Below are 17825 nucleotides of genomic sequence, written 5' to 3'. Positions count from 1 at the left end.
GAGGAATTTTATAAAAACCCACCTGTTGCTGAGAGGTGAGACTGAATCACTTTAATCACTGGGTGTCTCTTCCCAATAGAAATATTTGAGAGTATACCCTTATCAGGGTTTCAGTTAGCTTATGTCCTCAAGCATTCAAATGCTCTGCTATACATCATCAAATAACCCATGGGACACTTATTCTATCTGTCTATAAAGATTGGTTGTTAATTTAAGAAAAACATCTGAAGTGAGAAAAGGAGGCAACTGAAGCACAGGTAATAGTAACAAGATGAATTTAAGTTAGTTTATTCAAATCTATTTATCTCAGCAGCAGCAACAGCAGGCATCGTCAGCAACTGCAGCCTACAACCAGCGTCTCCTGGTTTCTGGAGGAGCAGGAGCAGCCAGCATTCAAGGGGCTTCCCCTCAGAAGCTTGGCCTTGAGATAGAAGAGAAGGGTATCCTAGGAAGGGCCACTGGGACACCAACATCCACAGACAAACCTGTCATGTTCAAAGGTAACCTAGAGTGTCTTTGTCAAAGAGTGCAACGTGACTTAAAATCATGCTTAATCTCCGGCACACACACGGCATCTAACAAGTAACCTTAATGATTAATACACCCATCCTTGAGCCTGATCTGAGGGAGGGGGGTGTTTCACAAAAATGTAAGGATGAGTTGCGTTGCATTTAAATTTCCAGTTGCCTGTGGTATAAATGCATCACCGCATTGGTAAAATCATGCTAAGATGGCATGTGCTACTGCATATTAATCAATAAGATTGACCTAGCCCTTCTTGTCTGAAGATTTCACTGCCATGCACTGTCTTAAACACACAACTCAGTGTGTAGACTAGTGGTTGTTCAAGGCCCTGTCTTTTGAGATTGATCTGTTCAGCCTCAACTATGCAAATCCATCATGGTCATAATTTTTCAGACAAAAATTGGCACAATGTCCTATGTAAATAAAGACGAGCCCATTGAATTGCCAACACAATGACGCACACATGAATATATATCGTATTTAGAAAACATTTTATAATACACCTACGTATTTTAGATATTTTGGGGTTGCTGGCTTGCCATAGTTGTGGTTGATTGGATCAATTGTAATCTTTGTAAGACAGGCCCTAATGAGCTTGTTTGTATTCATTTTATCAGGTTCAATCACCAGTGGCCTTCCAACCAAGTCTCATGGTGTGGTCCCTCCAGCCATGTTCTCACCGGGTTCACCATCTCCTTCAGCTGCTGCCAGACCTACCCCTGCAGCACCCGCCCAGGCACCCACCAGAGGCTTCGTCACCACCCCAGAGAGGGGCATCGAGAACGTGACTCCACCGGTGTCTACGCCCGGTTTGAGTTCCTTCACGGGGACGCTAACCAAGCCTCTAGGGACAGTTGAACCCAGCAAAGTGAGTCCACAGCCTCAAGGAATGGTGAAGCAAGATACCTCTGACAGGCAGAGGTTGGCCATGATGGCAGCTGCTGCTACAGGAGGGGGTTCCCCTGCAATGGGTGGGAGTTCCCCTGCTTCACTTCCCACAAGTGCAGCAGCTCAGCCAAAGACTCAAGTAAGCCTGTTCTCAGAATCCTTGACCTGTATATACATAGTAAAGTATTTGAATAGTAATGAGTCAGAAAGAAGAGGATCAAGGGTATTTGAATTCCAGTTCATCGTGGCTTAGCCGTGAACCAGAATAGCCTGGTGGTTGAGTCACTGCCTGGCAAGCAGTAGATGGCAGGTTTGAATCCCACTGGTTCCAATTTTTTCTGACTTATGATCTTATGATTTTCATACAGATCGAGCATACTGATCTTATGATTTTCATTACAGATCAAGCATACTGATCTTAAACAAATAGGAGTAATGCCGAAAATTTGTTAAACAAACTGTACATACATGTAATTAAGGAGAGCATAACATGTTGAATTTCTAGATAAGTTTGAGATTGAGGAAAATCAAGGTGGATTATCCTTTGAAATCTAAATTTTGGTATTCCACAGACAGGAAAGCTTAGAGGCAAGCCAAGAAGGAAATTAAATCACTAATCCCACAAAGTTGGACAAAGAGATTCTAGAGGCTGATAAAGAAAGAGAATACTTGTGTTGGATTTTTTTCTGTTTATGTTGTTTACTGTCAAAGAGAACCTATAATCCTTTCACTTGTTTTGACTTAATGGTGGTGATGACTGTCATGGCTTCTATTAGACTTTCACTTTGTTTGTATATCATTTTATTCTCAACAATAGTTCACAGGATTCACTCCCAGTCCTGCTTCTGCCACCTCCAAACCAAGTCAGGTCTTCGGCAGCTTCTCTTTCTCACCAAGCACTATCAAGCCATCACCTTCAGTAGCCAAGCCAGCTACCACATCAGCCTCCTCATCACCATTCGCGGGATTCTCCTTCGGTATGTCTACCACGTCCGCTCCGTCAACATCGACCATATCAACTGCGGGCGTCTTCAAGCCAGCGCCTTCAAAGGCCACCCTTCAGCCTCCTGGATCGGGATCACCTGTGGTCTTTGGTAAGTCTGATCCCAGCCAGGACTCAAGGTCAGCATCCCCAGGGTATCCAGGGTTCTATGACTCTCCAAAGACACTTTCAGGAACCCCTCAGGGTGATCAGACTGTGCCATCCACCAGGAAGCCAGGACAGAGTCCTCTAGCCAAAGATACTCCATCTCCCAAAGTAGCAGATACACCCAAGTCAGTCTCCTTCAAGGCAGAAGTTGATGGTACGTGGTATATGGTCAGCCATAATTTTTTTTCAAATAATGAACCACATATGCATATTTTAGCTGACCCATGTCAATTCTAAGACATACCTTACTGAAAATCATTCAGTCATAACCTTGATCAGACAAGCCTAACATCTCCAAAGCCTCCCTTCAGGTCTTGGGTAAAGGCTAAAATTGACCAATGCTTGGATAATGACCCTCATGCACATTGCTCTTTCCATTATACTGTAATATTCTTCAGACTCTGACAATAGATTTTAGGCTTAATTTTACCTTTTACTCTACAAAGTCTGCAATCTGCAATTAATGAATTCATGAATGTGAAACATGTAACTATTAGAAAATGGAGATTAACATTCAGTCTTTCTGATGATAACTTTTTTTACCAGACGATGACGTCATCTTCATATCAATGACCCAGCCGAGCCCGGAGCAGCGTGCTAAAGCAGAGAAACTCCTATTGCCCAGTGGTTTTTACCTGTACGAGAATGCCCCGCCTTGCAAGGGATGTATAGGATGCATTGAAGATCTTGATATCGATTCTCTTTTCCAGAAAGGAGGAGATCAGAAGATGTCAGCGCCAGCCGTCAGACCAAAAGGTGAGGATGGAAAAGTTTCCTAAACAGTTATTTCAAGGGTAAAAGTTGTTGGTTTAGGAGACTGGAGACTGGCATTGTCATACAGTCTTACAATGAGTTACAATTGATCCAATCAATGGTAACTCTATGGAAATCCATCAGTGTCATAATTTTTTCTACAGGAAATTTGCAATTTGCAAAGGAGAACATACCGAATTGTCAAGAAGTCAATGAATTTATGGATATACATTCATATCTAGATATTTATTTGAACAAACATGCATAATAGATGTTGACGTTGCTGGTCGTCCATAGTTGCAATTGATCAGATCAATCATAACTCTTTGTAAGACGTGTCCCTGGTATCATTGTCTTTTATATCAAATTCTTTTATAAGGAAGCAAGCAATAATATTAGAAAAGATAGGGATTGTTTCAGAAACAGAATGTAAACTCCTTTACTATAAGTGTTGCTAGGGAAAAAAATTGTCTTGTGTGAAAAGGAAAAAAAATTAGTACAGGGGTGCAAAAATGCGTATAGATATATATGTGGGCAGTTACAAAAGATGCTTGCATGTTAAGAATTGAGACATATCTTTGCATCTTTATTGATTACTTAAATCCAGATTAGGTCATTAATTAAAGGTGGCAAAATAAGAAGGATAGGGTGTAGGAATCTCCTAAACAGCTTATGTAAGGATGTATGATAAAGGTAAAGGGTTGGGGAAGATAATAGTTTACTCGGGATAAGGCCATTATTGATTTTTTTTTGTATAGTATGATTTAGTATATATAGTTCCTATTGATCTTATCAACTGCAAATGAGAACAGAACCGATTCTTGTTTACGCAAAATGGTAATAATTACAATTCTTTTCCCTTACAGAACCAACTCCATCTCCATTCGCTGCAGCAGGAGCAAGCTTGTCTACAAAATCGCCAGGTAATGTTTAACCTCAAAGATAAATGAAAGTAGTTGCAGTAAACTCTGATTGGATGAATGTGCATCACATGACATTCAGAGGAATATGAAAATGTTTTGTCATTTGGGTGGCCATTCAAATATTACATTTGGGGCGAGTTGAAGCAGTCTATTCAACTCAACTTTGCGTCATTGAATAGATTCTTTCAACTTGCAGGCTAATTTGATATTCAGAACGATCGTACTCGTGAGTATTGAATATTTTTTGATGGAAAAGAATTATGAATAATGAATTGTTTTTGTTCTTATGAAGGTGGAAGTCTGTTTGGAGGCGGAGATACGGGAGGCGGAATTTCATTTGCATCTTTAGCAGCCAACCAATCAGAGGGATTCGGACAGCCATTTGGCAAGAAAGGTAGGAGCTATTTATTCATTGGAGGGAAGGGGGGGGGTCGTTTCCTTTCTAATGCACCTCTTCACCAAAATCTGTATTTATTCATTTATTCATGTTTTAGTTGTTGCTTTGTTTATTCATTCATTCGTTCTTTAATTTGTTTATTAAATTTACTTATGTTATTTATCTCATTCATTCATTTTAACATTCATTAATTTATTCATTCATATATTTTCAGATTTATTCTGTTAGAGTACCTCCATTTCAATACTGTTTGTGCATCTTTTTAACATAAGGCAAACTATTCCAAATAAATTTACATGCAAAAGGAAAAGCTTTGTTTACCAATCTCTGTTTCCGTTTACTGAGGATTAATCCTGTTTCAAGTTTCAAGTTTATTTATTCAAAACCAAAAACATCACATCATAATCAAAATAGATGTACATACAACGTAAATGACTACATGAATATACATCAATCAGACTATAGCATATAGGAATTGGTTTTAGGACCCCTTTAAAAGCAAAGCTTGTGAGTAGGGCCCTGGAATACTTATGATTATTAACATAAAACATAGGATATACTAATCTACAAGATACGGAGAGAGAGAAAAAAAAATGTATAATAAGGTTAAGATGCTAAAAATAAAATGAAAAAAAAAATATAACAAACACACATATATACACAAACCCACACACACACACAACCACATCCACCCACAAATATACATGTTAAACATAGATTCTAAGTAGGTCATCAACTTAAATGCAAATACATTAACTGAAACACATATTGAAGGAAAATAATCACAATCTGTCAAGAAAATAAGTTTTGGATAATCTTTTGAACATGAAAAGAGTTTTACTATTTTTTATATCAACAGGTAAATTGTTCCACTCTTTAATACATGATATATGAAAGGAGGTCAGAGTGACATTTGTTCTTGCAAATGGCTGACGAATCAGATCCTTTTGACGTGTATTATAATTATGTATTTTTGAATTCTGAAGAAATAATTTTTTTAAGGTACATTCTTGGGGCATTGATTGTAGTTTGAACATGAACAATGCACAATTAAACGACACAAGTTTACTAAGTGGTAGCATTTTCAGACGAAGAAATAATGGAGTACTTGGATGTCTATAATTAGAATTTGTTATCAGTCGTATTGCCCTTTTCTGCAATATTCTCAATTTATCAAGATAAGACTTGAAAGTGTTTCCCCAGGCGACATTACAATATGTCAAATAAGGTAGAACAATACTATTGTATATTGTTATGAGTATCATTTCAGGTAAAATTGATTTTAACCTATAAATAACGCCTACACTGCGAGACACCTGTGCTTTGTGTTTATTCTTATTATGAACAGCCTGCTGTTATCGAAAACATATTTAACTATGTAGGTCACAGTTTGATTTCTAGAAGCAGAATAAATCGTTTTACCTTAGAAATATGCCCATTTGAATAAAGCATCAGAAAATAGGTTCATGATTTTTGTGTATTTCTGCATATTTTCTTTTTGATTTTGTAACGTTTTTTTATTTCTCTCAGCTTCAGATAAACCATTCTCTTTTGCCAATGCCGGGGCCCCTGTCTTTGGAGCTGGTGGTTCCCATGACAATGATGATAACGATGACTCGCACGGTGGTGAAGAGGAGTTCGATCCTCACTACGAACCAATCGTAACGCTGCCTGACATCGGCACCATCAAAACCGGGGAAGAAGATGATGTAGAGATGTTCCGTCACAGGGCTAAGCTGTTTCGTTTTGATCGCGACGCCAAGGCGTGGAAGGAGCGTGGCATAGGAGATATCAAGATCACAAGGAATCCAAAGACCGGCCGTGCTCGTATTCTCATGAGGAGAGATCAGATTCTTAAGGTCTGTTCACGATAGCATGCTTACTACTCCTTTCCCTACTGAATATACACATAATTTTTAAAGCAATTTGTAATAATAAAAGTAGAGTGGACAAAGAAACCATGTTATTGGGTTACTCAAGTTCTTGAAAAATGTAACAATAATGGACTTGTTTTTGCTTCTTTAAGTGCGTGATGGAGTCCCCATGGGAAAGATGTGGCTGTACCTTTTTACAAGGTACCCGCTGTATGATAATAATAGCTAGTTTTTATATAGCACTTTTCCCAGAGTGGCTCAAGGTGCTTTACAGCATATTATTACCCCAGTCATTGGATTCATTTCAGACCCGCACGAAAGGAGCTGTATTCTTGATTTTGGTTTTCCCTGAAAGATTAGTAGAATCCAGCACATGCTGTGAATCGATCTTGAAATAAAATACCATTGTTATGATTATATTATATATCCTTTACCTTACAGCTTTGTGCAAACCACTACATCACAGCTACCATGGAGCTGAAACCAATGATGGCTTCAGAGACGTCTTGGATCTGGTTTGCTTGTGACTTCTCAGAGGAAGAAGCTAAGAACGAACAACTCGCCGTCAAGTTCAAGCACGTTGAAGACTCCAAACGATTCAAGGAATGTTTCTTAGAAGCTCAGAAACTACTTGATGTCAAGGAAAGAAAGACAGAGGAGGAGGAGGAGAAGAAGAAAGAGGAAAAGACTGCCAGCAGTAAGGTATGTAAGAAGTACAAATGGAAGCCACAAAGAAAGCCTTTTCAAAACATGGTGCACTATAGAAATCATCCCTTTAATGAATGTTAAAAAATGAAAATGAAAATCCATATTTTGCTGTTTGAAATAGACATAAGAAATTAAATATTCAAAAAAAAGATTTGTCCAAGTGATCATGGACCTGGCATCAGCTGTGCAGTGCCAGATCGACGAGGCTCTATCCCTTTAATCGTTGAATGCCAAACAGAGTAGCAGCAATTTCCATCTTTTGACGTCTTTTGGTCTGACGCAGCCGGGGTTTGAACTCCCGACCTCCCGGTATGTGAGACGTACTCTCTACCAACTAAGCCAACACATCGGTTGTCATAATTTAAAGTGGCCTGTCATGATCTGACATTGCCCATCAAAGTGTATACCCCTCTTTCTTTTGGTGTATGATGTCATTGTGCTGTATGCCATCACTAACCCAAGAGAGGAATGTCAAGCTTGGGTGTCCACATGCCCTCCTCTTTTGATAGAACCAGATAAGGCCACTGTCTCTATAATAACCTCCTTACTTTACAGACAATCATTATGCCTTTTAATTTTTCCACCTTTTTACACCGACAGACCAGTGAGGTCCAGTCACCAAGTATATTGCAATCAAATCCACAGCTTACGAGTCTACTACTTGGAAAAGAGGTATGTTTCCTTTCCCCTAACCCTTGAGAAAATGAGGGCTTTACTTAATTATTTGAGGATAGCCAATGGTTAAGGTTGGAAACATGCTCCTTGAACATTCCTGGTGCCTTCTGACCCCTGTCTGGGGTGGCAGGAATCCCAATAAGTTGAAATATAAGGTTTTATTACCTCGCAAGAAGATTCAAGATTATTTGTATTGGTCCACGAGTGCACGCATACAGAGAAATTTAGTTTTCAATGGTTTTCAATACATGCAGTATCGTAACATAGACAGTTGTAAGTAAACGTAATAATATATTGATAACTTTCTGCAAGAACTTAATACCCCTTTGAATTCACAATTCATTAGTATTGATTAGATGTCTGCTACCTCCCCCCTTTAATTTAGCATGCAGTATATAGCCAAAATTTTTATTTCAAAATATGTTCATATTATACGATGTATATACAGCTTTCCTGATTACAACATAGTGAAATCTTGCCTAAATCAAAGATGACCACAATATCCCAATCTCTGATTAAATGTTATTTTCACAGTACTGTGTTTGATTGATAGTTTTTGATAATGGGACCTTGTTGTTCATGGCACATTTATTTTTCAAAAGCCATTTTCTTTGATGTTGTTTATTCTTTATGGTAGCCATCAACTAGTACCAAACCTGATGCCAAGGCTTCACCTGTCCCTGAAACCCAAGGGGCGAGTGCTTCTGACAAGGGTGCATCGATTGCTGCAAGATTCGCCAAGAAACCAGGGTCGTGGGACTGTGACACCTGCCTTGTTAACAATCAAGCAGATGCTACATCTTGTGTTGCATGTGCCACACCAAAGCCAGGTACGGATCCCAAACCATCTGCAGGTGCAGCTGGCGGTGCCTTTAGCGCTCCATCAGGGTTTGCCTTTGGTACTAAGTCAGGTGGTACCGGTACTGGGTTTGCTTTTGGCAGTAAACAGACACCATCTACAGGAAGTACCACTGGAAGTGGCATCTCCTTCAAGTTACCCTCTGGGTTCAGCGGGTTTTCTGGAAGTTCTGATACCACGAAGGGTACAACCCCCAACTCTACCATAACTGATGGTGCCACAGCTGGTGCCGCCTCATCAGGTTCATCTGTAGGAAGTACCACTGGAAGTGACATCTCCTTCAAATTACCCTCAGGGTTTAGCAAGTTTTCTGGAAGTTCTGATGCCACGAAGGGTGCAACCCCCAACTCTGCCTCTACTGATGGTGCCACTGCCGGTGCTGCCTCATCAGGTTTATCATCTAAAATTTCTGCGGGGTTCAACTTCAAACCTCAGTCTTCAGCTTCGCCAGGATCTGTCTTTGATGCCAAGAAAGATGAAACTCAAAAGCCCAAGGAGAGCGATGGTGCCAGCAAGGCACCCTCAACAGGCTTTGTTTTTGGGAGCCCCAAGACCAATGAAGCAGAACCTTCAGGGGCGACCACTCCTGGCGGTACAAAGGTCACAGACAAGTTCACCTTTGGTACCCACATGCCTCAGTTCTCTTTTGGTGGCAAGAGCAAATCTGCAGGTGATACAGGATTTGCATTTGGGGTTCCATCAAGTAAGCCAGCTGCAGATGAAACTAAAGAAGGATACCCATTCTCTGATGCTCTCAAGGTGAGTCTATCATCCGTACCAAATATGATTATATCGAGGGCATTAGTGAGAATTATACACTCAAGGCACTTAAACCATGACCAGTCAATAGAACTAGTCATTAGCAAATTTGCATGCTATCACTGGTTATGTGATACTTATCAGCCAATTATTTGATATTATCCATATAGAACTATTTATATCGTGATAACTAAAGAACTATTTTTAGTTCATTGCCAAACTTGCTTTATGTATACATATGTGAATCACAATGGTCAAATTAGATTCTGAGTTCACATGGTCAAAGGTCGCAAAGGTAATTTTTTGAAAATTTGAAACTTTAGGTTTGTAATGATTCTTGATCTGGTGATGATGGAGTCTTCAATTTTGAATGCATGTAATTGAGAATCCATGTAGTGTGAATATATATTGGATTGCTTGATCAATGGGTACACGAAATAAGACCATTTCAATTTGTACCTTGATTGATGGCACAAATTTCACTGTGGTCTAAGTCCAGTGTCCCTTTGAGGTTGCTCTCTCGATATAATTATTTTATTTCTTTATATTCCTGCTGAATTGAAGACCTTGAGCAATGATTCTGAATCCAAAGCGGACTCTACAACAACAACAGCAGCACCGACCACTTCCTCTATGCCAAGCAAACCTTCACTGACCTTTGCTGACCTTGCCAAATCTCAAGGATCCTCTTTCACATTCCGTATGGACATCAACGCTGTGACTGCCACCAGCTCGGCCAAGTCTCCAGCTGGAGCTAAGTCTCCTGCCGGAGCCAAGTCTCCTGGAGTAGGAAGGTCTCCTAAGACCTCTTTCTCCAGGGGAGGGAGAACACTGTCCGGAGGCTCTGTGGATGATGAGGTGGAGCAAGGAGATGATATCTACTTTGAACCCATCTTTCAGTTACCTGATGATTATGAAGTCAAGACAGGTAAGTGTTTCCTGTGATTTGATCTCAATAAAAAAAAGGCTTCACTATTTTGATGCCTAATAGCACTATTGATAATAATAATGATAATAATAATCTTTCGTATCAACCCAGGGTACCCACTTAAGCTCGTATGAATCCTTTTCCCAGCGGACCATGCTAACATGACATCATTACCCTTCACTATTCCATAACGTTGAGCACCAGACTATCTTTTTAAAAAGTCCCAGCTGAATTTTTCACTTTTTAAAAATATTTCCTATGGATTTTCAGTTTTGATACAATTATTCAAATCGATCAATGTAATCTTGTATACTGTACTTTTGTTCTTTAGTATTTACTTTTTATCATTTTGCACATTTACCTCATTAAAATATATTTATAAATTGTCTCTTTCAGCTTGTGTTGCTGGTCAATCTGTACATACCAATGAATAAATTAAATGAATGGCTAAATACATATTAATACATATTATTTGCAGGAGAGGAAGGAGAAGAGGCGAAGTTCAGCCACCGTGCCAAGTTATATCGCTACGATGGTGGATCAAAACAATGGAAAGAGAGGGGTGTGGGAGATATCAAGGTTCTATATAACTCTGATAAACATTCCTACAGGATCGTCATGAGAAGAGAACAGGTAATAAAATGTTATATCTCTATAACTGATAACATTCCTACAGGATCGTCATGAGAAGAGAACAGGTAATAAAATGTTATATCTCTATAACTGATAAACATTCCTACAGGATTGTCATGAGAAGAGAACAGGTAATAAAATGTTATATCTCTATAACTGATAAACATTCCTACAGGATCGTCATGAGAAGAGAATAGGTATATAAAATGTTATATCTCTATAACTGATATACATGTACATTCCGACAGGATTGTCATGAGAAGAGAACAGGTAATAAAATGTTATATCTCTATAACTGATAACATTCCTACGGGATCGTCATGAGAAGAGAACAGGTAACAAAATGTTATATCTGTATAACTGATAACATTCCTACAAGATCGTCATGAGAAGAGAACAGGTAATAAAATGTTATATCTCTATAATTGATAACATTCCTACAGGATCGTCAGGTCTGAAACAACCATTTACTGAAAGGGGTATTAAGATCCATGGGACAGGTGACATTGTGGAAGCTTGGATGAATAACTTTAAACGTCAAAACTTGAATATCTTGCATATACTCTCCTACTTTTGCTTCTTCCACGTCTTCTTAGGCTGTTCCTTCTCAAACTCAAAAGCCCTTCTTACAGCATACCCATCATCCCTCCTCGGTGCGTACCCATAACATGTTATTGATACATTGATCTTTTAGGTCTTCAAAGCCCTTCTTAAAGCATACCCTATCATCCCCCAGTTCGTACCCATAACAATTTATCAATACATTGATCTTTCAGGTCTTTAAAGCCCTTCTTAAAGCATACCCATCATCCCTCCTCAGTGCGTACCCATAACATGTTATCAATACATTGATCTTTCAGGTCTTCAAAGTCTGCGCCAACCACCTCATTACCTCTCACATTGAGCTTCGTCCAAACGCCGGCTCTGACCGTTCGTGGGTGTGGTCAGCCATGGATGCTTCGGACGGTACGGTCCAGAATGAACAACTAGCCGTCCGCTTCAAGATGGCTGAAACTGCCAAGGAGTTCAAGAAGGCTGTTGACCAGGCAAAGGAAGATCTAGAGAAGGGTGGAGGAAAGGAGAAGAAGTCTGATTCCTCAGGTATGGGTCTTTTTAGGAAAAAAAATGAATTCTTTATTTTGGCGGGTTACTTTTCACAACCTACTGACTAAATGAATCTGCAACATTAGATGAGCATGAACATAGCAGTGAGAGTATGTGTATTGAAGCGTTGTGGTCCAGTGGATTAGTCTTCTGACTTTGAAACAGAGTGTCGTGGGTTCGAATCCCAGCCATGGCGTAGTTTCCTTCAGCAAGAAAGTTATCAACATTGTGCTACACTCAACCCAGGTGAGGTGAATGGGTACCCGGCAGGATTAATTCCTTGAATGCACTGAGCGCTGAAAGGCAGCTCGAGCTAAGGCCGGGGTCATGATAATAATAAATAGTGCGCCTCGGGCATAGATAATTTCTAGATAGATTGCCCTATGTAAATGACTATTATTATTATTATCATCATCGTCGTCGTCATCATCATCATTGGGATTTTGGGGGCTTTTTTGTGTGAGTAATCAATGAGTTATGAAAAATCCTTGAAAATATTTGGTACATTATCTTTGTCATGAATATGAAAGAAGTAAGATAAATTGTAGCATACCATACAAGTGTGGACTCAAATTTTCGTTTTAATCTGGGGGTTCACCTAGGTTTGATTATCATAATACCACCCTTTATGTGTAACAATTGTTATGCTGTAATATATTCAACAGATTGATGAAGTTTGCATCCACTATTTTATGGATTTTTCATGAATTCCATGGACAAAAATGAATAACTTTTCAGGAATTCCATGAGTAGTTACATTTAGATCCTGTTTCATATAGACTCGTTATAACAACAAAAGCACAAGTTTGTTTTAAAAAAAAGAATGATTTCAGTAGCTTTTTACTGTTATTGCAAATTTGTTATAACAGGTTTTATGAATCAGGCTTGTGGTCCCTTCTATAAGGGATCTTCCTTTGTGTTTGTTTTCTAGATTTCATGATAATATGTAATGCTCTTAACAGATCATGACTAAGACAATTTACAAAGTGAACTCAGAATGGATTAAAATTGGGGTGGGATGTAAAAATGTAAGCAAATGTGAATTATTTTATATAATTGCCCAAATTTGGCAGCTGGAGACACATTCTTCCATCTTTTATTTTTATGTTTGGATCAGATTCTAAAAGTAAAGAGCCTGTTGTCAAGTCGTGTGACCCCAACCTCTCATCTGCTCTTGCCGACGCCATCAAGGCTTCATCAGAATCCACTGCCTCGTCATCCATTCAATCAAGTAAGTTAATCTTGCCAAAATATCTTTGATTATCCATTTGTGGTAACAGTGGTATTACACAAAAAAAATGCAATTTCTTATGTAAATGTGTATTAATTATTTTAAAGGTAATTACCAGTTATGGTAACAATCTCAAAATGAGTTCAAACAGAATCCAAAATTACCACCAAAGTGTTTGTACATGTATTATGTGCTGAATGGCTCTGGAAGAAAATGTGTAATTGCTGATAAATGAGCAAAATAAGCATGAAATTACATCAAATGTAGGGTATTTTTTGAAGCATTGTCCCACTATGCTTCTCCGTGTCAGTGATCATCAGAATTGTGGATTTTGAGCTAAGATTTCATGATTTTACAAAGATGAATTTACATTAATGTCCAGATCTAGATGTATAATGATATTTTTCCAATTAAGCTTGATTTAAAAGACTCATGAAATAATTCCTTGCCGCCATTAATGTCTTTTACCTTTGATAATGTTTCTAATATTTTTCCTTTGTCATCTTTATTTAATCAAACACTGGTGCAAAAGAGGGGAAAAAGTCTGCGCACCACAGATATTGAGTAAACTTTTTCCATACCCAGGCATCTTGACTGGATGCTGCTAGAACTAAGTGATATGTATTACTAAGTGAATATGATAATATTACATTTCATTGTGATCTATGTTTACCAAATATGATTAATTTAAATGATTATAATCATTCCATTTGGGTTGGCCAATTAATCGATTTTGATTGATTGTTTCATTAATTGATTTTTATTTCCCATGATGAAACAAAAAACATAGCATAGATATTAAAATTAAAATATAATTAGATTAATGGCACGATATATTGTTACCACGACTCATAATTGTTCAAGTAAGTGAGCTAAGAGAAACAAGGGACAATCTTTACAGGTTGAAGACATCAATCTCTCCTTTGCCTCATGTTGAAATAACACACCATTTCCCTTATGTTTATCCCTCATTTGTATAATAATAATAGGCATTTATATAGCGCCATCTATCTAGAAAGAAAAAAGAAAGAAAAAAAGAAAACAAGAAAAGAAAGAATGAGAAATTTTGGATGAGTATCAAAATGTTAATAACTATTGAATACTGTTAGAAAAGATAAAATGTCAGTTAAGATTTGAAGGTCTCCAGTGAAGTTATAATTCTCAAATTTAACGGCAAATTATTCAGAGAGAAGGTGCTGAGGCAGAGAAAGCTCGCGCACCATATGCTACACGTGTCTTGGGAGTCTTAAGAAAATAATACACATTAAAACCTCAACTATTTTTCTTCCCTAGTTTCTGGAGACGTGAACCCAGAGGAAGAGAGAGACATTCACTTCCAGCCGATCGTCAAACTCCCAGAAAAGGTAGACATCATCACAGGAGAGGAGCAAGAGAAGGCGGTTTTCGTCGGGCGTGGCAAGCTCTACCGGTTTGATGTAGGGTCTCGACAGTGGAAGGAAAGGGGCCTGGGTGATATGAAGATCATGAAGAAACACGATGCTGATGTGTACCGGATTGTTATGAGGAGAGAGCAGATTCATAAGGTATTCAGTGAATTCTTCCCCATTATTACATATGTTCTTGATCGTTATAATATTCCCCATTATTAATGTTCTAGGTATTAACAATGTTCTAGATCTTTGCAATCTACCTAATTACAGAGTACCAAAATGTGACGTCATCAATTTTTACTTTTTGCATTTTAGCGTTTTTGATACCATATTTTGGTAGAGCATGATGAAAACCCCACACAACCAAAATTTGGTGAGAATCGGTCCATAGAGCCCCAAGATATGACCTCATGAATACATAATTAGCCCCAGTAAATTCAATGTATTTTTATTTATTTTTGTATTTATTTATTTACCACTTGTGGGATGGAACACCCTATCAGCACATGCTGTTTTTCGTAGGGGTCCATAATGTCATAGTGTATTATCGACCTGGTTCTAAAAGTGAGGAAAAGGGCCAACAATACATTAGAAGTGGGGGATTTTCATCATGCTCTACCAGAATATGGTATCAAAAATGCTGAAATTAAAAAAAAAGTTTTTTGTGACATCATCACTTCGGTACTCTATTACAATGGTTGTGATTGTTAATGTGTCGGATATTTACTGTACTCTTGGTCATAATAATCATAATGTTTTTATTCCATTAGTTGCAAGAACCATTTGATTCATCCATTAGTTTGAAGGGAATGGGAAAATTAAATTGTTGAAATATTTGGTATACTTAGCAGTTGCTGAAATGAATCATGATTAAGTTAAACTAAAACTTTCCAAATTCATTCTGTTCATGTTTATTCAATTACTGTACATCAACCCCATCATGTATATTATTCAATTCAATTATTTTATTTTCCACTTTCAATTTCATATTTACAATTATGATACAATTGACATAGTAACATATAACTATATATATATTATAACTTCTATTGGCTCACATAGACCTTAGGCAGTGACGTCATTGCGCCGCCATCTGAAAGGCTTAAGCCATTGCATGCATTGGCGATCTTTAGCTGGCACATATCTGACAACTTTGTGTACGCATATTCCTATATTCTTTTTCCTCTGAGGGAGGATGGTGACAAGAGATTTGCTCTTGCGGGAATTGCTCCTGGCTTTATTTAAGTCAAAGTTGTAAGGTCAGGGTTAGGGTTGCAATAGGGTTTTATGTTAGGTTTAAGGTAAGATTTAGGGTAGGATACCGTATCAAATCCAGTGATGAAGTCATTTTGATTTATAGTATCTGGAATTTATAATGGAGCAATTGATGCTAGAGCAAATGTCATAGATTCAAAAGGGCGCTATGAGATTTTGGAGTCCCATGCAGGAGGTCTTATTTAGATTCTGTCTGTCTCGGTGCCGAACATTGCTGGTTTGTACCAAATAAGCTTAGGTTTTTTGCTTTGATAACCATCACTCTTTTCATCCATTTTACAGGTTTGTGCCAACCACTATATCACCACTACCATGTCACTGCATCCAATGGCTGGTTCAGACCGGGCCTGGGTGTGGCATGCCATGGATGCTGCCGACGGCCCACCGGTCTCGGAGCAGCTCGCTATCAAGTTCAAAGACACCACCATCGCTGGATCCTTCAAGGAGATGTTTGAGGAAGCTCAGGCAAAGATTAGACTCCGAGATGAACAGACTGGAAGTCAGGGTGAGGGAGCTACCGCATCGTCTTCGTCTACCAGTCAAGGAGACAAGGTTGCCAAGGCAACCGCCTCCAACCAAGGTGACTAATGTGAGGCTAAGTCAGAGAGGAAATCCAAACTCTCAATTTTTCATGTTTTCATAGCATGGCTTGCGAGGCATGGCCCTTCTGCATTGTCCAATTGCTTCTTCTCGCTCTGGCATTGTACCTGCTGTTTGGTTTGATCTTACAACATCCCTCTCCCCTTAAAATCATCTCCTTCCATTCGTGATTGCTCCCTAACGTCTCCCACTCCCAATCATCCTCCAGTTCACTGGAATGAAACCATGATTCTCCTCATCTTCTGATACTGGTTGCTTATAAGAAAACTCATGGAGGTACTTTGAAAATACCTCATTTTCAACCCCCCCCCCCCTCCAGGGAAAGCGATTATGTAAAGAAATAAATAACAAAGTAGAAAATTAGGATAAATAAATGAATGAATGAATAAATAATTAAATAAATAAATCAATCTATAACTAAATGTTTGAATAAATGAATGAATGACTAAATGAATAAATAAATACATACATAAATAAATGAATGAATGAATGAATGAATGAATAAATAAATAAATAAAAATAGATAGATAGATAAATAAATAAAATAAATAATAATCCTGCTCAGTGTATTAATCTAAGTAAAGATAAATTTCCAAATGGGGCTTCCATACTAATATAATAATGCCACATTTGCTTCACTTTGGCCAATGGACCTCTGAAATTTACCTTATTTTGTAGTTTATTAGCTTGTGTGCCTGTTCTATATTTGCCCCTAAAATTTGCTTTATGCCTTCTCTTTTGAACTGCTAACCCTATTTGCTCACTTGCTTGCTAGTCAGATTTGAAGATAATGAATGTATTCCTCTCTTTTTTTAAATATTTTTTTGTTTTTTGAACGAAAATCGTTTTTAGGGGGAGGAGGGGCATGGATAATTGATTAATGACATTACAGAAATCATCAGTACTGACAGATTAATGATGCCGTTTCATGCAATAAATGTATTTCTACCGACAACCTGTATGATATCATTTATAGTTGTTGTTTTATGTTATGCATAGTTGTATCTATTTGTGCATATGTGCTTATTGGTGATTTTTAATTACACGTACATCCATGCTTGTGCATGCAGTATAGATTTTTTTTCCCAAGGTGCATCATATTGTCAATACACCGAATTGAGACATTCTCTTGTTGTAATACCTGTCTAGACC

General features: G+C 38.2%; 1 protein-coding gene across 4 annotated transcripts in view; it reads left to right on the top strand.

Moving 5' to 3' along the window:
- Window positions 1-17825, top strand: part of LOC121429784 (E3 SUMO-protein ligase RanBP2-like) — a 54599-nt gene that overhangs the window by 34189 nt on the left and 2585 nt on the right. The window contains exons 22-37 of one of the 4 annotated variants that reach the window (XM_041627013.1): window positions 314-500; window positions 1143-1552; window positions 2231-2717; window positions 3110-3319; window positions 4183-4239; window positions 4532-4633; window positions 6167-6495; window positions 6952-7212; window positions 7819-7890; window positions 8531-9511; window positions 10076-10439; window positions 10918-11072; window positions 11933-12173; window positions 13294-13407; window positions 14701-14951; window positions 16356-16653. In XM_041627013.1, coding sequence (XP_041482947.1) covers window positions 314-500; window positions 1143-1552; window positions 2231-2717; window positions 3110-3319; window positions 4183-4239; window positions 4532-4633; window positions 6167-6495; window positions 6952-7212; window positions 7819-7890; window positions 8531-9511; window positions 10076-10439; window positions 10918-11072; window positions 11933-12173; window positions 13294-13407; window positions 14701-14951; window positions 16356-16653 — 4519 coding nt within the window. Of the gene's footprint in view, window positions 1-307; window positions 501-1142; window positions 1553-2230; window positions 2718-3109; window positions 3320-4182; window positions 4240-4531; window positions 4634-6166; window positions 6496-6951; window positions 7213-7818; window positions 7891-8530; window positions 9512-10075; window positions 10440-10917; window positions 11073-11932; window positions 12174-13293; window positions 13408-14700; window positions 14952-16355; window positions 16663-17825 lie in introns of all 4 variants that reach the window. The other 3 variants (XM_041627012.1, XM_041627011.1, XM_041627014.1) reach the window with 3 other exon arrangements.

This window comes from Lytechinus variegatus, chromosome 16, assembly GCF_018143015.1.
Source record: "Lytechinus variegatus isolate NC3 chromosome 16, Lvar_3.0, whole genome shotgun sequence".
Classification (NCBI taxonomy): Eukaryota; Metazoa; Echinodermata; class Echinoidea; order Temnopleuroida; family Toxopneustidae; genus Lytechinus; species Lytechinus variegatus.
The sequence above is the reverse complement of the archived record's forward strand: the minus strand, read 5'-3'. Positions and strand labels throughout refer to the sequence as shown.